Source organism: Lathamus discolor, chromosome 14 (genome assembly GCF_037157495.1).
Source record: "Lathamus discolor isolate bLatDis1 chromosome 14, bLatDis1.hap1, whole genome shotgun sequence".
Taxonomy (NCBI): Eukaryota; Metazoa; Chordata; class Aves; order Psittaciformes; family Psittacidae; genus Lathamus; species Lathamus discolor.
This window is the reverse complement of record NC_088897.1, coordinates 10,826,997-10,853,416: the sequence shown is the minus strand read 5'-3', so window position 1 is coordinate 10,853,416 and position 26,420 is coordinate 10,826,997. Positions and strand designations below refer to the sequence as shown.

The window sequence follows — 26,420 nt, the reverse complement described above, 5'->3', positions numbered from 1 at the left end:
TCTAACTCTTCACAAAAGGTTTAGCTGTGAAGAGTAAAAAGGATGTTATAGCACAAGAACTGCAACATACACAACAGGAGAACCACAGTGTGCCTCTCTTTTTATTCTTTATTTTACGATTCACAATGAGAAACCTACTGATAAATTACACAGTTCACCCTTCTGTTTGGGGGTTTAAATGCCTTGGAATTGTGCTGCCAACCCCATCTCATCCCAGGGAGGTGCCACCACGTTCACGAGGCAGAGTGGTGAGACAAACCCCTCCATGGGCCATGCTTCATGTGAAAAGTTAACGGGCAGCAGGGATTATACCCCTAAAACCACATTTGAAATGGAAAAATATACTGGATATCATTTCAAGGTTACTTTATAGACTTGCAAATGTTACCAATGTTCTTAGGGAAAAGAACAGAACAAACTTCCAGACAGGTTGTATTTGCAGGGAGCAAGTACCCAGAATGGCCCTTTCTCAAGGCCCTGCATCTTAAGCAATTCTCTCCAAAGCCTCTTTTACAGAGCAGAAAGATAAGACAGGTCCCTCCTCGGCCATGGATTTCAACATCTGCTTCACTCAGCACATAGGTGCAGCCATCAATATACATTTCGCCAGTGCTATCCCACACCCTTGCTCCTTTTCTACTCAGAAATATATATCTATATATATATCTCCTAATTTCTCTTTTTGAACTCCCAGTTCAATGATCTTCTCTTAAAAAGATGGCACACACTGCACAGCACACACTGCACAGCACATCTACTGCACTTCAACAAGCTCCTGCAAAAGAGACACTATGGAAAACACCAGTTTTCATATCAAGTTTGGCTGAACATCACAGGGGTGTTACAGAAAGCACAGCAGAGACTGAACCTTCCTCTGAATGGAGGATCACAGTGGCTTGGAGACAGAAGAGCTTTTCCAGCTGGCAAAAGGGACTGCTGGCTGCCTGCAGACCTGGGCGGGCTGTTCCTTGCAGGACTTTATCTAATCCAATGCCATGGCTGAAACCCAGCTCTGTGCAAAGAACCCAACACAAAGCCACCACCTCGGCAAGGTGAAGAAGGGCAGTGCATTACAGGTGTGCAAGACTTCATGGGGCACGAATTTCACTCACAGTAAATGAAAAGGCCAACTCCAGAGATGAGGCTACAAGTACTTGCCAGCAGAAGCTGGTGACAGAGGAGGAATGAACAGAACACACCATGAGCATGTATTTATAAAGAGGAAAAAAAGGGGCAAACTGCCTTTGTTTTGGCATCACAAAGTAAATGTTACCAGTTTTCTCCTTGTATCCTACAGTTGCTCACCTTTGGCACAAGGAATTCTAAGTATCACAAGATTTCATTAATAATAATACTTCATTTCAACACTCAGCACTTACACAGCGCTTCTCAGATTCAAAGTGCTTTACAAAAGTCCGTGAGTCCTCACAACACCCCTGTGAGGTAGGTAAGTATTATTATCCCCATTTTACAGATGGGGAAACTGAGGCAGAGAGGTAAAGTGACTTGCCCAAGGCTATATAGGGAGTTGAAACTCATGTTGTAGTGGCCCAATTTTAGTCTCCCTTATGGTGGTGGCACAGATGAACTCCCACTGGTGTAAGCAAATCCAACCCAAGTTTCTCTGGCTCCCAGTCCTCCACTCCAATCAACTGACCATTCCTACTCCACCTAAACCAACCTTAGCCTTCCAAAACACTACAGGAAGTCCAGAGACAGCAGGAGCAAGTCTGCAACCTTAAGGCAACACGTACATTAACAGCTCCACAGCTCTGCAGAGAATTGGACTACACAGAGACGTGTTTCTGCCACGCTTCAAGAGTCTTAAGACAACTCAAGTGGTCTCCAGCTCTCTATGTATCAGCTTTGAGGCTGATTCTCTTCTCCCTCAAGCTGGAATAAATCCAGAGCAAAACAATGGGGCTGCACCAGTGTAGAACTAACACAAGATTCTGAACCAGACCTTTCACCTGCTGCTTTGCAGGCAAATCTTTTCCTTTTGGACAGCTTCGGCATGGTTCATTTCACTCTCACTCTCTCCAAGTGTGTATCTCTGCATATAAGCAAACTTTCAACATTTCCAGCTCACCAGCATTTAAACAGAACCAGCATTTAAACATCTTTCTAAGACCCATCAATATTTCCAGAAAAGTGTCAATGCATGCAAATATCACATACAGAAACATCAAGAGTGCTGGGAGATGATACCAAGGATAGAGGTGATCACAAGACAGCACACATTTAGTTTTTATTTAAATTACCAAACAACTCACTCTTACTGTAACTATACCACTTAGATTATCATTCTAACCTGCAGAAGTACAGGTGCTCGTCCTCCAACTATTTACCTAACCTACCTAGAAAGAAAGAGAAATAGCAAGCACACACATTTATACTTCCTCAAACTCGGCAGGCATGATCCATGTGAATGAGAAAGGAGGGCTGGGGGAGGCAGGTGGGATTGTTCATTGGGTTTAGGGCAGTGGAGTAAGAAGTAGAAAATATCACATGCATCATTACCATCAGTAATCAATCTGATGAAAATAAACCCCAGAATTAGATGGATTCATGTATGACATCTCAAACCCTAAGCACACTGAAGCTGGCAAACACCTTGTGCCACTTCCCCTGTGTCCAGACACAGCATCAGCAAATAACATCAAACCAACCTTATAAAGAAAGCAAAAGGAAGAAAAAACCAGCCTGGAGACAACAATCTTCCACAAACCACTTCCCTGCATTATTTGCAAACACATTTTACTCTTTAAACAGTGTCAGAAAGGAGTGGGGCACAAAGAGACCCACTACTGGTTTTTCATACACTGGCTCAGCACCAGCACCAACTCAGAGAGAGGGAGAGAAAAACAATTCTTCAAACATGATCCTTGGTACTTGATTAAAACGTTGCCAGCCAGCTGATGGAACCCTGAATTGCCAGAGGGTTCGAAGTGGAGTGGATACACGGTGCTGCTCACAGTCCTCTTCATCTGCTATGATATCTGTTCTGTGGGCCTCATCTGTATATCTCCAATCTAGAAGAGACAAACATAGGATTTTATTGGAGCATTGAGGTTTCATTTTATATCCTGCACTAAGCACTTCTGTGCTACAGCATTACAGTGGCAAGCTGCACATGAAGAATGTTCCTGTGGCTAGAAATGAGCTTGCTTAACAGAGGTATTTAGGAAGGAATGAAGGTGAATGTGACTGCTCTGCCTCCAGCAAAAGGGATAAAAGCATAAATATGGGAAGAAAAGGTACAAGATGACACTAATTATAAACTCAAGTTTTTAGTTTAGTCGTGCTCATAGGTGGCCAAGCAGAAGCACTGCTTGATCAGCCACGTCTTGCTGCAAATGTTAAGACAAGACAGCCATGTCTTGCTGCAAAGGAGCAGAGTTCACATGAGGGGCTGCTAAACCTCTCCTGATCAAAGTCTGCTTTTGCAACAGGAACTTTTTACATATACTAAACTTTGAGACTGCTCCTGCCCCCAGCCCAAAGCTGGTCACTTGTTTCACAGGTGGGAAGTCCCTTTAAGAGCACAAGCATCTCACACTATTCCTCCCATTGTCATTGCCTTGCACAGTCCTCCAGAGTCAGAGCAGCCTTTGCTGAATCCTCCAGAGTCCTCCAACCCAGACCAGCCTACCTGTACATGAGGTGGGGCACTGAGGACATATATGACAGCATTAGCCATGTCTTCAGCTTTGAGACACTGCAAAGACACCAAAGAGATTCTCAGTCAAAGGACGCCTCAGAAAGTTAACCACAACATCACTCCTTTCCTAACATCAATAATGAGTTTCGATAGTGTCACTGGGGCATGTCAGAAAGGCGCAAGCAAGCAGGAAAGTAGTCATTCATTGAAAATTTATCAAAGGACATGTCTGGTGCTGATAATTCTTCATTTGCTGTGAATCCTCTTATTCTACTGGCACAGTAATTCTGCCGGGTCAGGCATTGCCACTCTTATCAAAAATGCCCAGAGAAGCACAAGAAATCCTGTGCTAGCCACCTGCACAACAGGCTCTCCCATCTCTTCTTGTGCAGGCATGCTTACATATTGTATCTCCTCATCAATAAAGAGCTCACAGCCTGCAAAACATCAGAGCTGACTGATATTTATTTATAGTGACATCCAAATAGAAGGAAAAATACAGGGAGTTGAAAATTGAATCCAAATGAAAGTCTAGTGTGTAAATATCAGTGCAAAATCTGAGCTTTGAGTGCTGAGACTCTGGGGATGTTGATAACATCCTGGAAAGCACTGGGCACTCTGTAAGGAAGAAGTTCTGCAAGAGCCAGCTCCTTGTGCTATCAGCCAGGAAACTGCTAAACTATAATCAGAGCCACTTCCCTCTGTTTCCATTCCTCCATGTCCTACCCGAATGCTCTCGTAGGTTGCAGCTGCTCTCTCGGGGTCATTGTCATGAAGTTTAAAAGCAAATCCTGTTTCCACCAGTCCTGGGGAGATACACTGGAAAAAAGCAGAGCATATCCTAATAGGATTTGTCATTCCCCTTCAGTAAAAGAATAAGGAAAAAAAAGAAAAAGAAACAGAGAACACTTTTTTAGCACTGAAAAAAACCAAAAGGAAACCAAAACCCAGCCCCCTTTCTATTGTTCTTCTTCCCCACCCTCCTTTTACTAGAGGAGTAGTTCCAGTGAACAGGTTTTGCCTCAGTGATTGTTGTGGCAGGTACTTCCCTCTTCGTGCCCCAAAGGGACACAGAAGCAGAGAAAATGATGGAAAAGCTTGCAGTACAGATTCAGTTCTGGACACACATCACTCCTGAGATGCCAGCTGTGAACAAGAGCAAACAGCCCAGCTGACTGCCATGAGCTCCCCTTGCCGCCCAACAAGCAACTGCCCACTTTGTGCACCCAAAAAGCTCATTCCCTGACACAGCTCACTGCTGCCCTGCTTTCTCCACCCCAGACTCTCTGTCCGTGAAAGATATGTGGCCAGCGACAAACAGCCACAAGACTTGAACATTCCCAGTTTTACACTTCCTTGCCTGTCTTCCAAAGGGAAAAACCTCTGCCCCATAAAGCCTGCCAGCTTTTGACCACCCACAAAAGCAAGAGAGATGAGGAGAGCCCACGGTACTCACTGTAGCTCGTATATGAGTCTTTGCCTCTCTGAGTTCTTGCCTCAGCCCCTCCGTGAGGGCTGTAACTGCGTATTTGGTGGCACTGTAGAAATGCACCACCGACTGTGGCACAACACTGTGGCCATTCATGCTGGGGAGAGAGCAGAAAGGAAAGCGCTGAGAGGTGAAGGCAAACGGAGGACCAAGAAGAAACCAACAGGATATTCAAACCATCGTAACAAACACAGAAAGAGAGGCTGACACAGCTGGCAGATGAACAATTCCCTGCTCCTGCAGGAAATGCACACCACCAGAGGCTCTCCTCCACATGGTTTGCTGGAGCTGGTCGAGAAGTTTCAATCTTCAACCTTGCACCATCACAAGTGGCTGGCATTATCCTTATATTATATATAAGGATATATATATGTGTATATATAATATATATACATATCCTGGTATTATTCCTGGGAAACCCTTGGTTTGGTTTTTCTTGCATTTAGATCAGCAGAGATTAAAAACAATGGTTTGAAAAATCAACCATCCCAATCCTTGGAAAATCCATCCTTGGGCACCACCAGTTCACTTCAAGATTAAAGCTCTGCTGCTTAAATCCTCTTTATGAGGCAGGAGAAAGCCCATGTGGCTGCTCTGACATTCCCCCCTTGCATACCTGTTAATGTTAATAATATGCCCATCATCAATGTTTCTCTCTTTCATGGACTGGTAGGCCTCTCGGGTGCAGATGCTTACAGCCATCACATTGACCTGAGGGATGAGAAAAGAAGAAGAAACTAAGGCCAGCAGCCCTGCCTGGCACGCTTTGACTTCCCCACACATGTATGAAGCCAAGAATGCAAGTTCCAGTCCCCAAACCCACCACAATTCCCACACACAGAGGGAAATGCACACCCACATCACTGCCACCAAGCTGAGGCTCAGTCACAAGGTGTTTGGGCCACAGATACGCAGTTTGTGAGACAGCCATGGCTTGGTTAAACTCAGCCATATCACCTCTGCAATGTGCCACTTTAATGCATGGATGCCTTGGGCATTTGCTGACCATAAAACACACAGTCAAAGGTTTCAGGAAGACTGAGCTATAGAAGCTCCCCCCCCTGGAACACAAAGCAGCCAGAGGTATGTGCAAGACTGATGAGCAAGTCATCTCAGCAGCAGAAATTGCTCAAGTTTATAGTGGCTTAGATTTACAGAAGTGGCTGAAAGGTAGAAAGTGTTTGCTGACACTCCCTAGAAAGGATGCAGCCATTTCAAAGCAGGTCCTACCTAATGGCACGTCACTTTGCCAACTAAAGGAGTAGGCCAGGCAGGACTGAAAACACCACTTGAACTAAATACCCAGGAAGAGCTAGATTTCTGATGAATCACAAGTCAGGCGCAACTATAAACGGGAGGAGCAGCAGGAACAAGGCCATGTGGCAGTGAGCAAAAGATATGAGAGAGGGCTGGCTATCATCACTGTGAATCTTATAAACAAGAGTAGGACAGGCTAACCAGGACTTGCTAGCACAAAAGGACACCCACCTTAGTTTGGAGACCAGAAGCTAAGAGGCAAAAAGGGATGGATTTGAGATGTAATTACTGAGCAGCACATAAAATACCAACAGGGTCAGTTGAAGGATCTTCTAGTCACTGCTTTTGCCTCAGACGTTATTTCCTATTGATTACTAGAGGCCCTGCTTGTGAGCTTTTGTCTTGGTGGCAGATAAATGCATGCTTATCTGATCCTGGGAGCACCCAGGCAACAAGTAGAGTCATCATCCTCATCCAAGTGCACTTTGGTTAAGCACACAGCCGCTGCCGGGTATCTCAGTCATCATACCTAGAACTACAGATAAATTCCCTGGCATTAGGTTGAAGATTTACCTTGACTGTGCAAGAAAGAGTTAGCAGACATTTCACCTCAGCACTGGAGCGAAGCCCAGAGCAGGAGGGCATCTGAAGGCTTTTGGATTTCACAGTAAGGTGGTCAAGGAAAGCAGGAATAACCTGCTCCAGTCTGATACACTGACCAAGTGAGGATATGGATACTTCCAGATATGGATCTGGGCAACTGTCAGTATAAAAAGCGTCCATGACAAGCAATATCGCTGCTTTCCTCCCTGCCCCAAAACACCCTGAACCTACCAGGCACTGAGTCTTCTGGGCAGTTACTTCCCAATTTCACTTCATCTCCGGAGGCCACTAGAGGGTAACATCCTCCTAAAGCCTGAGACCCGGCTCCAGCGCTGTGCTGAGCAATGCTTCCTTGTGTGGGAAGAGTTACAACATTGTGACAACTCCTGGCAAAGCAAGATACTAATAACAGCCACATGGGAAAGTCCAGAGCCTGCATGATAAGACACCTGGGACAACAAAACAAGTGGCTAAAAGCAGCTGAGCTGGGAATGCCTCACTGCCTTTTCCTCATAGCACCCACTGGATTTTTAGGTGAAATCCTATTTGAAAATGTGGAACAGGCACTCAGGAACCTAACAAAACACGCCTGGAATAATAAGCAAGCCTTAGGGCTGTATCACTTTGAGAAACGATCTACGGGCTGTTGTCACAAATACTCACACAAGATGGTTTTCAGCCTTGTTCCTATTTTAAGAACAAAAGGTTCAAAAGTCCCTCAGCAAAGATGGCCAAAATATCTGTGCTCTGCCCCTGCACAGCACGCTGCAGGTCTGTGACCACCACGTGTGTGTGCTAATGCAACAGAAACAACAGCAGCACAGTTTCTAGTCATTAATGAGTTCCAATTGCCAGGCTGGGAGAATATAAAAGACCGTGTTCCTGGAAGGGCTGAACACTTCCCACAATCAACCTTTTCTATAAAGCTTCAAAACGAGTATTGTAGCTCCTAAGAATATAGAAAAACACAGGTTACAGAAAACTTATATACCATCTGTGTTGAGATACAATCAAGAACAACAGAGCCTTGCTGCTCAATGAATAATGCCAAGAAAAATCAACCCCATTTAGCATTTAGAGCAGCAAGAGGATGTGTGCTGCAGCCCTTTGTGCCCTGAGCTGTGCAAATGGAAAAGTTCAGCTCAAATGCCTAGCTGTAAAGGTCAGTAGGTAAAATGTGAAGGAGTTGTTCAAAACCCAGTGCCTGCAGACAGTGTGTACACAGCACCTGGCCCCAGCGACTCCTGCACAGGTCGGGAACGGCTGGAGGACTTTGGTCCAACCTCATGTCAAGCACAACCTCACAACCAAGAGGTAAGAGAAGGGGGAAAGCTATGAGCCAAAGGATGATGGGCTCAGAACCTGCCTGAGATAACACACACACCAAATTTGCTGGCTGGCAGCACTGGGCTCTATGCTGCTGTAAAGCAACAGAGACTAATCCAAGACTCTCAAATTCCTAATCCAAGACTCCTGCAGTTCAGGGAGAAACAGCTTCCCCCTTGGGAATAAATACCAGACAGTAAGGAATGGACCATTAAAACAAAGGAGGAATATGTAAATAACAACATGATTTCGACTGTTAGATGTATAGCAAGAAATTTTATGGAATAGGTATATTAGGTATATTGAAGAGGGGAGCCTGGAAGGAGCCTCAAAGCTCATAAAAAATGAATGGAAGCAAAAATCAATTTAGCAAAAAGAAAAACATGCCTTTAATTTAAGGCCCTAATGCCTCTTAAATCGATAGATCAATGGCTGTTTAGAAACTTCCCGTCTTGCAGCCAGAAGCACAGTGAAACTCTAACAGCATCTCAGACCATGCTGTTCTCTAACACCCTTCTCCAAGGGACCTTTGGAAGAAGCCTCTCTGCTCCCATCTAGCTCTGCAAAGCCCAGTGATCCATGGAAGGCTCTGGCAACCTTCCCCCACCCTGATCCTCTGAGAGCTTCAGAGCATGTAGGAGAAATGGTTGAGCATTTCCTTGGGGCTGGTGTGCCACAGTGGGGAGAGCTGTCACTGCAGATCTCTCCCCAGACCCCACTGCCACAGCTTGAGAGAGACTGCCACACAGGGAGGCTGCAGCCACAAAACAGGGGCACACAGCAAAAGGAAAAACCCTTTTCTACCCCTTAACAGCAGGGTAAAAAGCAAAGCCCAGGCTTGTCAGGCTGCTCAGGCTGAGCCGGGTGAAGTGTTTGGCTCTGCAGTTTCCCAAGGCTTCGCCTTTGCATTAAAGGCATGAGTGTAATTCAATTACAATCAAGAGCAGCTGCTGGGAAGTTGGTGAGAGGACAAAATCTGCCAGTGAAAGACAAAAGTTTGGGTGTCTTAATCTGTTCTCTGTACTACAACAGCATTTTTGCCAAGCAATGAGAGCAGATGTAGTTGTACATATCACCTCTGGGAATAAAACATGCCCCCAGGCTGGTTTCCTTATGCTGCCCTTGCAAAGCCATCACCCTTCCTCTCCTCCCACCCCATTCATCACCCCAAAGCAGCCCCAAAGGGTGCACATAGCAGCACCCACAACAAGGGGGACACCACAGGCTTTCAGCTACTGTAAATACCAATGCTGGAGTGCCTCATACAGGACAATCCTTATTCCAAAGTATTTCTCCCTAAAAAGTGGTGGAAGGTGGGATAAAGGAAGCACTCCCAACTGAGCAGCCAGGGAAGGGAGCACAGAGAGATGAAGGGCCTTCACCTGGCAAAAGCCACATGTTTCCCCACTGCCTGCCCACCTTATAGAGAACAAAAGGTCAGAAGAACAAAGACAAATCAATGCAAGGGGCTTGCAGCATCCACAGAGGCCTCCACACAAGATGCAATCACAGTGATCAGGACAAGGGGTTTACAAGGCACAGGCGACCCACAGGGCCAGGCGGGCAGCCAGACAGCACTAGGGAATGTCCTGCTTTACACCAACTCAGCCTCAGCTACACTTCATTTTCTTTAAAGACTCCATGGCAACCGGGACAGGGAGATGCGGCTGTGCAGTGACCCAGGCTGGGCAGCCCACAAAAGCCTGCCTGGGCAGACAAAGCTGAGCTGAGCTTGCTTTGGCTGCAGTCACAGCAACCAGCAGACCGGCCAAAACCCTAACAAGAGCTTAATTAGTCAGGATACAGCAGCTCTTGCCCTGGCAGCAGGAGTTGGAGGCCTCAACAGGCTTCTCTTGCTTTACACAGCTCCTGAAACTACTCCTGATGAACAGCCACTGGCTGCTGCAGGAGCCAACAGACCCCTGCTGACTCCACTGTCAGACATAGTAGACCTGAGCCTCCAGCTTTGAGCAGCTTTTCTAATAGGCGTGTCTTTTCCTTCACTAGGACAAGCTCTCCTAGCTGCTGGAGGGCCTTCAAGGTTTAGTCAAGGCCACATTTCAGCATCTTACTGGCCAGGGCTGCAGGATGGCCACTAAAAGAGGGCTGTTGCAAGGGTATGCAAACTGGCCTGGGGTCCCACAGCTGCAGCTGCCACTGCTGCATGCAGAAAGGGCCGCCACATAATGACAAAAGATTTGGAAACCCCCAAAAGATGCAGAGCAGAACCTCAGGGCAGCAAGACTCAGGGAGAAGTGCTGCTGGTACATGGCAAACTCCCAGTTGAGCACAGGAAATTACCTCATTCACATCCAGCTCTAACCAGATTATGGGCAGAAAATTAAGCTATGAAGACAAAAAGCATTACAGCTTTTTAAGCCAAAAGGAATCTGCCCATTTTACAACCCACTGCTACAACTAACAGGATTAACTACAAAAGCCAGTGCTTTGCATTCAACTCCCTATTTTATTGAAGCAAAAAGTGTGAGGCTCATCACCCTTTAGAAAGCCACTGAGTTACAGGGAAAAAGTGCTACTGAAGGTATTGTTTTCATACTCCAAAGTGAAGGCATGTGCCTCAGCAGCGCATGATGTCTTTCTACTTCCCAATCAGCAAACCCAGGCCATATCAGAGCCAGATGGGAAGCAGGTCCTCAGCTTTACATGCATGCAATAAACAGATAGAGACGATGCTGGTGGCCAGAAGAAATGAGAACCTAGCACAGTTCCCACTCTGTGTGGCCCTACTCACATCTATCATCGTTCGCCAGCCCTCCGTCTTCCCCGAGAGCAGGGGCTCTGGGCGAGCCAGCCCTGCGTTGTTGATGCACACATCAACTCCTTGGTGAAGGGTCTTGATGGCAGAGAACATTGACAGGATCTCCTCTTCATTAGAGAGATCACACTTGTATGGGATGAGGGTTCCAGGGTAGCCAGCACTCTGGCATTCAGCTGCTAGTTTCTAGGGAAGAGAAAGGGAGGAAGAAAACAGCCATCAGCAGCTTATAAACACACACATTTGCTTATAAACACACCCTGGGGCTAACAAAAACCAGCAGGCTTCTGGTGAGCCAGTCTTAAAAGCAGAGACTAGGGAAGTCATTGGAAATGCTAAGAAAAAAGAAATATCCATATTCATGAAAGGCTGAGCACTTCGGCATTGAAGTTATTAAACTTGAGGACACATTCTGTGCTCATCCACCACCCCAGGCAATACACGTTGAAGTGAGAAGGTGTTAGCAAAATACAAATAAATACTGCAATGGCACCGGGCTGCCACACTGCTGTGTGGATAAAGGATGTGGCAGTAACATTCCTGACAATGTTACCAACAATTATTCCAAGCATCCACATATTTTATCAGAGTAGGTGATATAAAGCAAATGGAAGGCCAAGAGCTGTGTTAATGATGTGGCAGCCACCCCACCAAATCCTCTGGAGGATGCCCTTTACCCTTTGATGTTAATGAGAAGCAGCATCTCATCTCCCATGTGCGGTATTAGCGACAGTGACAGCTTCCAGCGTGGGGAGAGCCACATGATGTCTGGTTTCTGTGCAGACAGACCCTGGCTACAAGCGTCCACCAAATCACTCGAACACCATCGCCTGCAGCGGCTTCACCAACGTCACATCTCAGCGGGTGCAGTGAAGCTTTCCCTGGCCAGAGGCAGCTTTCCCAGTCCTCCCCACATACCAAGGACTGCAGTTCCCAGCTGTTTATGAAAGGAGTGAGGCCTAGCACAGGAGTCACCCAGCTGGACACAGAGCTGGCACAGGGCAGACTGTATATAAAGGCAGCTATTGGAGCAGTGTCTGTCCTGAAGCTCACGCAGCTTTGGGTGAAACAACGATGCAGGGAGGCCAGGACACCAGCCATGCACCCCCCCCCCAGGAACATCCCTAGGAAGCTCACACGAGAGGGATGCTGATGTTCTTTTTGCTTGCTGTGAGGTGCAGCATCACCTCCCAAATCGTAACACGTACTCATCATCAGTGGCTTTTTTGGTGACTAACTTAGAGAAAGTTTTACACAGAGCAGGGCTGAGCATCCTCACTGGGGGAGGAACAGACAAGCCAGGACCTAAAAACCCCTCTCTGCACACCAACCACATTCATCTTACTACAGGGCAAGTGGCTCTATTTGGTAAATAATTTCTAACCTTTCTCAATACCTGAGACTTCAGAGATGGCCCAAGTCCCTCAAAAGTGAGTTTAAACTTTTCTGCCTTGCCTTGCACAGCTCTCACAGACCACAAGCCAAAACCAGCCCAGGTCTAAGGGTCTGGTCAAGAAGCTGCTCTCCTGCCTGGTACTGCTTCAGTGGGGGCAGCGCAGTAACATAGAATTATTGTTGCTCTCACAGCACCAAGTGGAAAAGGAATGGACACACAGAGTCCAGCCCAGGGATCGATACCTCCCAACAGCATCATGCTCTCTGGAGAGCTCTGCCTGGGCTGAGCTAGACAATATTGCTGCTCGACAGAGAACAAACGTGCTTCTGGGGCTCAATTGTACCTCTCTGTACCTCCTGGAGCTGGTTCCACTTTGCTATACATGCAATCTTGTTGATTATGTGCTGGTAATAGTAGAAATATATGTACTTTTTAAAGATCAGAGTACCCACTTGAGAAAGCAGTTGGAAGAAAATCTGCAAGAGCAGCATTTAGAAAATGAAAAGCAGCATGAAGGTGCTAAGCCACTCCAGGGACAGCACTTGTTCCTGCAAAGACAGTGGAAGGCAATACGGACAAAGGGCTACCAGTCACATTCTTCATGATGTGGCACCAAGGTGACAGCTTCAGAGCTCTCTCCATCCCGCTGCCCAAACTCGACCACTCCACTACAGGATCCACTGCACTCAGTATTTGCTTGTGGAGTACCACAGCTCACATCTGGTACTCTTTTCTCCTAGCTCACCAGGTGATGGCCAGAAGTACGACCTTGATTTGCTCTTGGAAGAGGACTCTGTCCTCTCCTGAAAAATCAAGTATCTCTCAAGCTCCTTCTTTTCCTGTCTGGTGTCTCCCCGCCTCAAATGAGACTCAACACAGATCCTTTTATCTCTCAGGCTACACTTTATTAACAAATTCTCTTTGAAAATGAAGAGACAAACACCACTGACATGCAGGCAGAGCTGAACGTGCTTCGACCAGCTACAGATAGAGAGTCATCACAGGCTCTTCAAAGAAACATCAACTGCAGGCAAGTTTGCAAGAGAAGACACACATAAAGCAACTCTTTGAATTAGGGAGCTTGCAATATTCTTTGAGAGCACCCATTAAATCACTCAAAGCTCATTCCACTCTAAGCACACCACATGCACAAGGAGGGGAAGGAAATAAAGCTGGTTTTCCAGATTTGATAAGCAACTTGAGTGACCACGTAACACAACACCAATACAGACGAGGGCCAGTGCACACCTCCTGCAACTAGAGATGAAGATTTGAAACAAGACCTGAGCACCTCCATACCAAACTGTTGTCACTGGATGCCTGGAAATGGACAGCCAGGAGCTAGAGCTACTGGTACAAACTGGGATAATGCAATATAAAGAAGAAACAGATACCTTGTATGTTAAAGCATTTAACCTAGAGCCATACCCCACCATGGATGGAAGCCCTCACCCTGCAGTTCTGACATACCCACCATGAGCACAGTACCCAGCAAGTCAGTTCTCCCAAGAAGGGGTTAATGCTCTTCATGCATATGATGCTTGGAAAGGGCACAGTGCCATGCATTTAGATTCAGTCTTGGTTAAATGGTTTAACAAAACTAATTGATATAAAAATTTAAAGGGACTCTTAAGGGGAGTGGAAAAAAAGAAGAGAGTCATGTAGAGCTTTATTTGGGAAATGATCCCATTAACTTCAGACATGTTTAGTTCAGAGAGATTAAAGCAGAAGAAGCCATTAGGTAATTTTTAATCTAACCTGCCATTCATCACAGGTGTTTGTATCCTACTGATTTAGCTTATGCTTAAATACACAGCTGGGCCAAGAAACCAATTGGAAAGAAACCAAAATCACCCCAATTACTTTTGCTGTCTAAAGGAAATGAAGGAGAAAAAGCATAATGAGCAGCATCACAGTTGTGAAAGAAAACTGGGGGCTTCGAAATCCTTTCATTGTACTGATTGGCAAGTTTGAAGCTTCTTTTAATTAAGATTTAATACCAGTGCAACAGCATAATAGAAGAAGAGATATACAGTGAATAAAGCACTAGACTGGGGTTTATTCCCATAGCGAGCTCTGTGACTATGGGCAAGATTCAGAGCTGATTCCCCATCTGTGAAGAGGGATAAACACACTGAGCCCCTTCTTAGAGCTGCTGGGTACCCAGGGCTTTTTGCATGCATCTGATCCAAGGATCAGTGTTGTTTTACATTTCTTCCAGGTCCTTTTGCCTGGATCCAGGTGCCCAGAGAGGGCCTCTGTGGGAGTCTACAGTGAGTTTTCAAATTAATAAAACAGTAAAGTGATTCTCCTTCCCTCTCCTGAGCTTTAAATTGATACTTCTCAATGATTGTTTGCTGATCCCCACTCCTCAGCTCAGATCTGTGCCTGCTCCAGGACAGAACGCAGGACAGTGGGGATGGGAAAGCATGGAAAATAAGGTTTAAATGGAAAAGCAAACACACCGTACTCAGCTGGGGCACCAATGCCAAAACCTAGCACAGATGAAGAAAACTAGCACCAGTTTCAGACTGTTTACCTGAAGTACATCTCAAGTACAGGCTGCCCGGTAAGCAAGACTGAACTTCTGAGGCTGCTCCAGAAACCCACCACCTCTTGGCACAGGCAAAGGTGAAAGAATGACCAAAACCTCCAATGCCCTTGCCAGACACCCTGCTAAACAGGGATGTCAGGAGTGCTCAGCCATATCAAACATCCAAGATGATTTTTATCTAGCTCATTTAGTTTTAAATTTCCAGTGTCATACACAAGCCAAATCACCCCATTTACACTGCCCTGAACATTCCTGCTACCTTAAGACATTCAAACAATCACTCCTTACGTCAAGACTGAAGGCACTTGTTTTTTTGCTCAGATCACATTGCTCCAGGCTGGCATGGGGGAGGAGAAAACACTGCTCCTACGATGACAGCTCATTAGAGCAATCTCTCTTGCTTATTCTGAGGTATGACTATCCAAAACAAGCACCATAGGTGCCTGCCTGCTCTTCAGCTCCAACATGCATAAAGCAGATTCCCACACAGCCAGGCATGTAGATGCTTTCCTTCCTCAGAAAACCCTTATACTCTTACTAATGAAGCTGCTCTATAGCAGCCACCCATGGTCCTCCTCCAGCCCTGGGCTGCCTTCACAAGCAGGGTTCAAAGACCAAGTGGTTCAACACACCCAAATGCCTACAGACAGCAGACCTGAAGCATCGCAGGCTGGATCACTGCCTGCTCAAGCAACTGATTTCCAAGGCAACCTACAAACACAGCTCTCAGAGGGCAGAGCTGAGCCTGAGCTTCAGCCTGACACCCTCAGATCACTGAGTCATGGAATGGTTTGGGTTGAAGGGACCTTAAAGCTCATCCACTTCCAACCCCCCTGCCATGGGCAGGGACACCTTCCACTAAAGCAGCTTGTTCCAAGCCCCTGTGTCTAACCTGGCCTTGAGCACTGCCAGGGATGAGGCAGCCATAGCTTCTCTGGGCACCCTGTGCCTGTGCCTCTGCACCCTCACAGGGAAGAGCTTCTGCCTAAGAGCTCATCTCAACCTCCCCTCTGGCAGGTTAAAGCTATTACCCCTTGTCCTGCCCCTACATACCCTTGCAGCACCCTGGCCCCTTCCAACCCAAACCCTTCTGTGACTCTGTAATATTGTCAGCCAGGAAATAACCATTAACACTTCCCACATGGACACTGGCAGAAGTGAGGGTTAAAGCTCGACTTTAGCACAGCCACTGCTTTCTGCAGAGCTTGAACCATTAACAAGCCCCAGGAAAACCACCATCATATTTAGGTGTCCCTGCCTATGACAGGGGAGTTGGAACTAGATGATCTTGAGGTCCTTTCCAACCCTAACTATTCTATGATTCTATATTTACTCCCCACCACTGCCGGCTGCATCTGGACCTCACCACCCAGGGACACTCTCCATTAACCAAAAAAACAGGCCAGAAAACCCCTCCATGTGTGAACACTGCTCCTGTGCAACCTTCCCACCTCCCCAGAGCAGCACAGACAGGTTTTACACTGGGAAACTGAGGCACAGGACAGTGACTTGATCCATGCTGTTACACAGCAAGGCAGAGGCAGAGCAAGCACCCACCATGTCTCCAAAATCCTGGGAAAAGCTAAGTTATTACTTATTTTTAGGGCTGTAAGCACAACACACACCTATTGCAAAGCCAAAGGGAACAGGAGAGACACAGAGAAAGGGGGGCTGCTACAAGAAGACAATTTTAAAAAATATTTTGGGGGGTAGGAGGATGAAACCAGCCTGGTTTAAAAGCAACCCTTCCCCCAAGCACCTCCTGAGCTTCAAGGCTGAGAAAAACTATCAGACAGCAAAGCATTTGTTCCCATTACTCAGGACAGCAATTACAGGGATCTCTTTCGCATTTATCAAGAAAGGTCAGGGACAAAGGGACAATAAAAGCACCTCAGAGGCCTGGAGCACCCACCCTCGGCCTTCACCAAACACAAAACAAGACCTTCCAGAGGCCAAGGAGATCCCGAAGGTCATTTATTTACACCTGACAGTGCTGTGGGATTATCCTGCCTGAAGCTGCTCCTGCCTTAAAAAATAGCTCATGCTCAGCTCGGCAGCATGCAGGCTGTGAAAGCAACACGGGGGCCAGGGGAAGAGGAGATGGGGAGCCTCATCCAGGCTGCCCAGTGGTGAGAGCCACACACCAAAATTCATCCCTCACATTCAGCCACGAGCATGTTGCTTTAAATCACAAGATTAAGACAACACAGGCTCGGAGGTGAAACCTGTGGTTTGGGAAATGCGTTGTGAAACCCAGCCCCAGCTGTAAAGCAGAAGGACAGACCCCACTGCAGGGACATCCATGGCTCAACTCAACAGCTGCAGGAGGAGGCCGAGATGTTAACCACTGGCACAGGGTGCCCAGAGAAGATGTGGCTGCCCCATCCCTTGTAGTGTTCAAGGCCAGGTTGGACACAGGGGCTTGGAGCAAGCTGCTCTAGTGGAAGGGGTCCATGCCCATGGCAGGGAGTTGGAACTGGATGAGCTTTAAGGTCCCTTCAACCCAAATCATCCTACGGTTGTATGATAATTAACCACCTTGGCACACCAAAAGGATCAAGAGTCACCTTACAGCCCAGCCAGTGACTGGTGGAAGCAATCATCCAGCCTACAAAGAGTTACCTGGGATGGTCAGTTCCCAGGAAGAAGGCTCGGCTACTTCTTCCTTCTCCCACACTGCCATGGTGCCGCTCAACAGAGAGAACACTAACCTCTTCAGAGATTGGACTGCTTGAATCTGCAATCGATAGCTCAGCTTATCAAAGGCTATTCCTGAGCAAGAGATAACCTTGACAATGCAGTCCCTGGTTATAAATGTTACCTTTGATCAATAACTGTCACAAACACATTAGAATTAATTGTTAAACCTTGTATTTTAAACCACATTTATTGCTTCCTGCACAGCTCATTCTCCACACACCAACAAAGGAAAAGAGAAATATTTTTCTTAGAACATGACATCCATGATTAAATCTCTCCAATGCCTTGACACAGGCCATTGCCCAAGGGCCCCAATCTCACCTTGCTCACTGACACAGCCTCTGGAGATGGCTCCCCCACCAGCGTCCTGCCCCTCCGGCAGCACAGCCAGGTACTGCTACTTTAGCAGATGCTCCCAGGAGTGCTCTGTTATTTGGCCTGCTTTAAGGTCTCTTCCATGCCAAACCAGTCTGGGATTCAAGAAACTCTCACAGTATGAACTTACAGTGACTTAATATGCTGTCGCATACCAGATGAGTTGTGTCAAGTCATTAAATCCCAGCAAGTCTTCCCACACACTGGAGAACCCAGTGACCAACAACAGTATCCCTCTGAAGGTGGTCATCTAATACAGAGCAGTTTCCACCAAAGCTGGGTCTTACAGGCTGCTAGAAACTCTTGGCTAACTCATTTAAGCACTAACACTTGCTCCTGACTTGGAACATGTGTAGGTATCTGAAGAGCAGAAAACATGGAGCAAGAGAACATGCCAAATCATCTGTTAGCACCTCAAGGTTGATCATGGAAAACAACCTTTCAACCTTAATTATTTCCTGGCATTCAAAAGTACAATAAAGCATTTGAATTACATTTTATTCCTCAATGTCTGACTATAACAGTTACTGTGGGATGACCCACGTGAACAGTCCACACTCACAACAGCACCATGAAAAAAAAAAAAAAAAAAAAAGAGGGATTTTTGCAGTTTTTGTAAGCCATTAACATTTTTATCTCAAAGTCAAATAAAGAGCACTGGAGTCGCGACCAGCTCTAACACCAAACCTACAATTTTGCAGTTTCTTCAGTATCTTGCCTCAAGCCCTTATCTGATTTTCCAAGAGATTAAGAAATCTTGACAGAGCATTTATCGCCCAAGTTAAACTACCTACAAAACATCACCAGTTTACAGGAGGTGATAAAACCACCACATAGAATGGTTCCAGCCACTTTACCTTCAAATGGATGACTAGTGTCTAACATTAATGAAAATATAAGATTTTGGGCTACAAAACAAGCTCTGTGTTCCTGGTTTTAAACTGTACCATTTGAACTCTTCCCATTTCAAGCTGCCTTGATTTATTTTGGGGGTTTGCTCCTCTGTACACCATTATTTACAATGGTATTTATCAAATTAGTGAATTTTAATACAGCGACAAAACTCACCCTGCAGCAACTACAGCCATGATGCTCTAACCTCCCTTTATTCACATCTGGCAACATCAAGCCCATAGCTCCTTCATATTTCTCTCCTCTAGTCCCTCCATCACTGGACATCAGCATCACTTCCCCATCATACCCTTATGTGCAAGCTGCTCTCCCTGATACCTTGAGTCCCCACCAAGGCTTCCCACAGGGATGCTGTCCCCCAGCTCCCAATCAACAGTGACCTGAAAATTCAGGTGCCAGACATAACAGATGAGTGTATTTTGTGGACAGATCTGACTATACAGCAATCCAGGTAACGACATGCTCGCAGAGCACTGATAACATGGACCTTCCTGTTCCCTTCTATGTTCAGTGCCTCTGAAGCTTCTCTGGCAGTTCCCAAGACACAGTCTGGCTGTATCACCCATCACAGTCATCCCCACACACAACACCAACTCCTGCTCCTCCAGATGCTCTTATAGCCATGTCCAAAGTCAAACTCCAGGTCAGTGAGCTCAACAGTGTGATGCCTAAATTAAAAAAAAAAAAAACCACAAGGCAAAGCTCCTAGAGGAAAGATTTGTTACAAACAACTCCACTCCAAAGGCATGGCAGGAGTGGGTAAGGAGCTTCATCTACGCTGACACAAGCATCCCTGGCAGCCAGGAAGCGATGGACCTGTTCCCAGAGTGACCTGGCTCCAGCACTGTCCCTTCTCCACATGAGCAGCACCTCTGGGACTTTCTTCCTCTTTAAGGAAACATGCTTCACAATAAATAAAACCAGAATAGCAACGGAGCAAAACAGAGCCCAGACACCTACCAAAACAAATGACAGTGTGCTGTGAACACAGTTCAGTCCTTGGAGAGGACAAGAGAAAGAATGAAGCAGGGACAAACATCAGCTGCAGTGTTAAGCACAAGAGGTTATAACAGAACAGTAACAAGAGGCTTGGAAGATGCCCAACAGTCAGCATTGCCCAGTATCTGTGCACACCATGCAAGCCAGATAAATCACCTATATCAAACATGGCTGCATTTTGAGCAGGTTCAAACAAAAAGGCAAAGCCTGTGAAAGAGTATTCTTAAACATGTACTGTGTTTCTGTCTGAAAACTTTCAGAAAGGTAGGCTTCCAGGCTTCAGAAAGGAAGGAAACTCCTCTGAAGCACTGAAGGAAAACACAAGTTTCACTGATGTTCTTTACCAAAGAAAATTAAAAGATTTCAAAGTTCAGTACTGGAAATGACAGTATTGGAAATGGCTTTTCTGTCATTTTTGGAGCAAAATGGGAGACAACATCCTCTACCAGCCTCCTGAAGCCAGGCTGTGGAAGTGCATTAAACACCATCAGCGACACACGGGAAAGCCTTTGGAGAGCTCAGCTTTTCCCAAAACCACAGTATCAGAATGCTGGGAAGCCCAAAAATTAGAAGCAAGCCCCAAAGGATAGTTAAATAAGCCACAATGGTGCATGTTCTCTCTGCAAGTGGCATCTTTCTGATTCATGATGTAGAACGGGAAAAGTTTTGTTTCTTCCAAGTGTTTCTTTATTTCACCCCACCTCCCAGCAGCACCAGCAGCATTATCAAGCCTTGGTCTCCATAATTTTTTGGGGCACAGCTTTATCTTGGTGTGGTCAACTGTGCATAGCAAATCCTTTGCTAAGGAAATACAGACACTGGATGTTCACATCCATCTCCTTCAGCTTGACAAGCACCAAGAGAGATGACAATATTTATGCTGACTGAACTCTTTTCTTCCCTCCCAGGAAACTTCTTGAGAAGTAAATAAGCTTTTGCTTATGCCACTGCAAGGTGAAACCTACAAATGCATCTAACTACAAAAAAGAGATCCCACAGAAACTATTTCATTTAAGCACCTTTACTTCTAAGCCAGCGGCAGGAGGTTTTTGACTTAGTTCTAGCGATGCTCATATCACAGGGGTAAAATCACATTAAGGACTGAACCTCTATGTTAACGTTGCCCCAAAAGCTTGCTGTATGTTTTTAAGAGGGTCCAGTCTCCCGAAGGCCAGCGGTGGGGCAGAAGTGCCTCACACCCCACACACCAAGCAGGGTTTAACGTGCCCGTGGACACTTCTCAGCCCAGACCAACTCCTCACAGCGCTCCGCCGGGTCACACAGATGCTATTTATACCCTCGGTAAGAGGCAGCTCAACAAAAAAGCCCCAGAACTGAACCTGCTCCTCGGTAACTTCCAGCCAACCGTCCCTGCTCCCCCAGAGGGGGAAAACCCCACCGGGAACTCCGCCCGGCCAGGGCAGCCCCCGCGCCGGCTGGAGCCGGCTTCTTCCCCGAGGCGGGCTCCGGGAACCGGGGCGGGAACACTGCGGGATCAGACCCCTCCTGCTGGGTACTCTCCACAGCCAGCCCCCATCGTGCAGCCGCCCGGACCGGAGCGAGCCAGGCGCGGCCCCCGCCCTGCCGAGCCCCTGCCTCACACAGCCTGCGGCCCCGGCCCTGCTGCCGGTAGCCCTCCCGCTCCGGCCAGGCCCCGCAGAGAGGTGGCCGCTCATCCCGAGGCCCGCCCGTAGGGGCGGCCGCCACAGAAAGATGCCCCCAAGCCCCCGCCCCGGTACCTCGATCTTGTCGACGCTGCGAGCGCACCCCACCACCTTCATGCCGTGCTGCACCAGGGCCCGCGCCACGGCCGCGCCGATACCCACGGAGGCACCGGTGACCAGCGCGACGCGCCCGGTCCAGCGCTCCATGGCCCCGGCCCGGCCCCGCCGCCGCGCACAATGCACCGCCCGCCCGCCCCAAGACCACGCCCCCCACGCCCTAAGCCACGCCTCCGAGGCGCCCCTCACGCCCATGGCCATGCCCCCGAGCACCACGCCCCCCGTCTTGCATGCATCGAGTTTGCGAGGGCTCAGTCGGAGGTGGGCGGGGAATGGTCACAACCAGGTCTCGGTTTGGGGGTTTCCTCCCCAAAATGTAGCCAGTGAGAAGGGGTGTTTAAACCCAGAATAGCACAAAATGGAGGCATTAATTCCAACCTGGGACAATGCCATAACCCTGTCACCACGTTACCTGTTCACCAGCACACATAGCAAGGAGGAGAAAGCTGCTTCATTATTTCATAGAGAAGCCAAAACACATCCAAAAATGCCACACAGGTTCTGAAAGTTAGATTGCATGAGGAACATTTTAACTGCAGATACCCCATGGCAGAGTGGGTGATGCGCGATGGTCACTCCTGCAGAGGAGATGCTGACACCTATCCATATCCTGAAAATCCAGTTGTGGGAAGGACACCAAACAAAGCACCCAGCACCAGGCCAAACAAAAACCAAGGCACAGCGATGCGGTATGTGGGAGGGAGGAAAGGCGTTTGGTGGGACCAGGGAACAGAGCTCTGGCGCAGGATGAACTGGCTTTGTGGAGGGCCTGTCATCCTCAAGGTCCAGGGAGTACATTTAAGTAATTCACAGAAACTTCTGAAGAAACAGATTAATTGAAACAGGAGAGACAAAGATGCAGCTGTCTGATTTATGGAGGAAGAACAGGCTGGGATCCAAAATCATAGAATCATAGAATAGTTAGGGTTGGAAAGGACCTTAACATCATCCAGTTCTAACCTCCCTGCCATGGGCAGGGACACCTCACACTAAACCATCCCACCCAAGGCTTCATCCAACCTGGCCTTGAACACCACCAGGGATGGAACATTCACAACTTCCCTGGGCAACCCATTCCAGTGCCTCACCACCCTAACAGGAAAGAATTTCTTCCTTATATCCAATCTAAACTTCCATTCTGGATAAGCTCAGCAGAAGCAGAGATTGCTTCAGAAACGCAGCAGCGAACCCTGGCGAGACCTTCGCTACCTGCTGTGGGCAAACATGGGGCTGTAAACATCAGAATAACCAGACAACCCAGTCCACCCTGTGGGCACTAAGTGCATAGACCTAGAGGAGGATAAACCACAATTATCTCTCAAATCTAAGGTTTTGGGCATCCAAACCGCACAGGTCTCGAATGGCTGGGGGCAGTTCTTTCACCAAAAGGGTGAAATAACTGGAACAGGCTGCCCAGAGCAGGGGTGGAATCATCATCCCAGTGTTCAAAACCATGCAGACAAGGGTTAGTGACATGGGTTAGTGGAACGGTTGGACTTGATGATCTTAAAGCTCTTTTACAATCGACTTGACTCAATGATTCTATGATTATTAAATGTCTTGATTCCCAAGTAGCACCCCTAAAGCTGTATGGGCAGCCCATCACTGAAAATTAAAACACTAAAAGAAGGAAATGCACAGGTACACAGCATCTTTAGGATCTGTTAGAAATAAAGCAGCAGTTGCGTACCTCATCAGGCAAGCGGTTCAGCTCCCCATGGTGCGAGGTCCTCAAACGGGCTGCGGCCTGGGTGCCGGACAACACAGGAGCTGCTGTGGTGAGGAGGGCCCCTTGGGCGTAATGAATTCATTGGGAGTGGTGTAGATGCCACCATCCTGCACAGCAAACAGCACCAACAGCATCTGCTGATGGCCAGCGGGGTGCTTTGGTCCTCGCTGTGCTCTGCGCTGTTGGGGAAGAAGGAAAACGAGCGTGGCAGTCTCTTCATTTACCAGCATCGGTGACTGTCTTGATGCAAACATTAAGCCCCCAAAATGGCGCAGACTTCAAATGCAAACGGCAGCGGGAGGCAGCATGGGCCCCAGAGGGTTCCGGCAAAGCGTGTGGAATGTTCTGGAAGGCAGCAGGAGCACTGGTGGGCACTGGCAAAGCCCATGGGACACCCTAAAAGGCAGCAGACCCGCTCGGCAGGCTCCGGCAAAGCCCACGGAGCGCTCTGGAAGGCGGCCGGGCTGTGGCAAAGCCCGCCATAACGCCGCTGAGGCGACAGGGAGCGGCCGCCTGCCCCGGGAGGGCCCGTTCCCGTTGTACATCGAGCGTGACGCCGGCGCAGGGTCAAAAGGGAGAGGAATCGATGAGTTCAGGGGCGCTTCCCCTCACAAAAGCGCAGAAACGATTAAAACACGTTAAAACAAACGAAACCAACCACAAACCCGCCGCAGCGCCGTGAGGCGCGGCCGGGCCCCGTTCCCTCCTCGGCGGCCCCGCCCGCGCAGGCCCCGGATGGACCGTACGTGAGACGGGAGGGGCCCGGCGGCCGCGCTCGCTGCCCGCTCTGCGGGGCGGGCGGTGCCCCCCTCTGCGCTGCTCCCTCCTCCGGTCGCTGCGGAGCCGGGCCGGGCGCGGAAGGCGCGGCGGCGAGGGCCCCGGCAGCAGCAGGTGGTGGTTCCCCCGCGGCCCGGCAGGGGGCACGAGCGCTCGCCGCCGGTACCGGAGGCGCCTGTGAGGGGAAGGGAGGGAAAGCACCCGCGGCGCTCGGCGGAGGGGAGCGGGAGGGTGTCGGGGAGCGGCGGCTTCCAGTGACCGCTGAGGGAGCGGGGGAGCTCCTGCCCTGCCATGGACCGCGGCCTGGGCGGAATCGCACCATAGAAAGCCAACTCCCACACCTACAGGTGATTTGTGGTGTCCCCGTTAACGTTTAGGCTGTTTAAAAGGACTTAGCCAGGTGCTCAGTATTTAAGTGCCTAATTAATGCTTAATTTGATAAGAGAGCTGGCTTAACCCCCCCCGTCCGGGTCAGTTTCGGAGCTGTTTTGTGACTGTGCTGCTCTGTCTGTAAATGGAATGGGGGCTCCTCACCTCAGGGTGGTGGAACTTGGGAAGTTGCTTCGAGTTCACCAGTGCTTGTGCATGCTGTGGAACTCTGCGTAAGGCGGTAGTTGCTGCAACCAGTGAGTACAGTTTGAGTAGCCTTTATCCATGCGTTGTTAGGCAGAAGCTCTTCCCTGTGAGGGTGCTGAGGCGCTGGCACAGGGTGCCCAGAGAAGCTGTGGCTGCCCCATGCTTGGCAGTGCTCAAGGCCAGGTTGGACACAGGGGCTTGGAGCAAGCTGCTCTACTGGAAGGTGTCCCTGCCCGTGGCAGGGGCTGGAACTGGGTGAGCTTTAAGGTCCCTTCAACCCAACCCATTCCATTATAATTCAGTTTACTTCAGCTTGGGGACCTCCACCCTTTCTCAGGATGGTTCTTTGCCATTCTGACATGGATTCATTAGAATTGACTGGATGGTGTGTCTTTTCCCTCTTTGTTCACACAAGAAAGTCTCTGGAACAATGTTATGGAGAGCCTGCTGTCCCCTCTTCTGCATTCTCACAGTGTGATTACCTTCTAACTGCCTTCCTAACAGTGTGATGGGCATCTCCCAAGAACAAGCATTTGCTAGTGAGTTAGCTTTGGACAGCAGGTTGTTAGGTCTCCTATGACGGATTTGTACATTAATACTTTTAAACAAGTGCATTATGTCACTTTTTTTGTAAGTATGTAACTTTGCCAACATCAGTGTAACCTCAGAAAGTTTTTAAGGGAAAGTTGTTTAAACCAATACAGAAAAGTTGAGGGAACAGCAGAGCCTTTAAAAGCTCTTTTAAATCTTAGAATCAAGTGAAACTTGATGCAGCTTGAGGGTTGCTATTATTCCCTAGGGAATGAAGCAAAACATGCAGGTCCAGTTCACTTAGCAAGTGTACGTGAGACAGTATCTGAGCTGTGGATATCACAGCTCTGGGGAGTAATCTCTGCCATTTAAATTACAGGTAGCTTGTAGACTGGAAGGAGGTATTTCTGGTAGAGTTGGATGGTGCTGATGTATGGGTCATTTACACATTTGATTTAGTAGTAATGTTGTTTATTGATGATGTTTTGTCATTAGTGATCTGTTCATCTGGACCTAGACATATTTGAAAGTGAAATGGGTGCATTTCATAAATAAACCCTGTAACTTTAAAGAGAGATTTAACAAAGAAGTATTTTTGTGCATGTTTTAAGTAGCAAGAAGAGGATATTTAGATGGATGCATATTCCTCATGAACTGAAATGAAAAGAACCAAAATGCAGAAGATTGTATGTTAGAAAACTGGTCAGTGATTGGCTTATGTTTGTCTTTCAGGAATACTCTCTATTCCAGTTGCATACTGCTGTTGTACTACTCCATGTCCATGGGTGAGCAGGAAGCGAAGCAAACCAAGAGAGGAACTTCACATACCTTTTCATGAGCGTCAAAAAACAGGTTAAACTTGTCAATGATCAGTCTCATCATTTTAACTGCCACTAATGTTATCCTTAAATCCTGGACTAATTATGGGCTCAGATCTTGTATGCTAAACATCACTATTTAGGGGATTGCTCTGTGTTC

The 26,420-nt window shown here is 47.8% G+C and overlaps 1 protein-coding gene across 2 annotated transcripts; it reads right to left on the bottom strand.

Moving 5' to 3' along the window:
- Positions 1-83: 83 nt before the first annotated feature.
- On the bottom strand, positions 84-23,626 carry DHRS11 (dehydrogenase/reductase 11). Of its 2 annotated transcripts, none has more exons than XM_065694319.1 (7): positions 23,520-23,626; positions 11,089-11,298; positions 5,767-5,861; positions 5,118-5,247; positions 4,388-4,480; positions 3,653-3,718; positions 84-3,032 (listed from the first exon to the last, which is right to left on the bottom strand). In XM_065694319.1, the coding sequence occupies exons 2-7, from the start codon at positions 11,206-11,208 to the stop codon at positions 2,991-2,993; spliced, it is 546 nt and encodes a 181-aa protein (XP_065550391.1). In that variant the 5' UTR covers positions 11,209-11,298; positions 23,520-23,626; the 3' UTR covers positions 84-2,990. The 2 variants fall into 2 exon arrangements, with proteins under 2 accessions (XP_065550391.1, XP_065550389.1); XM_065694317.1 differs by lacking the exon at positions 23,520-23,626 and adding an exon at positions 21,788-21,947.
- Positions 23,627-26,420: the final 2,794 nt, after the last annotated feature.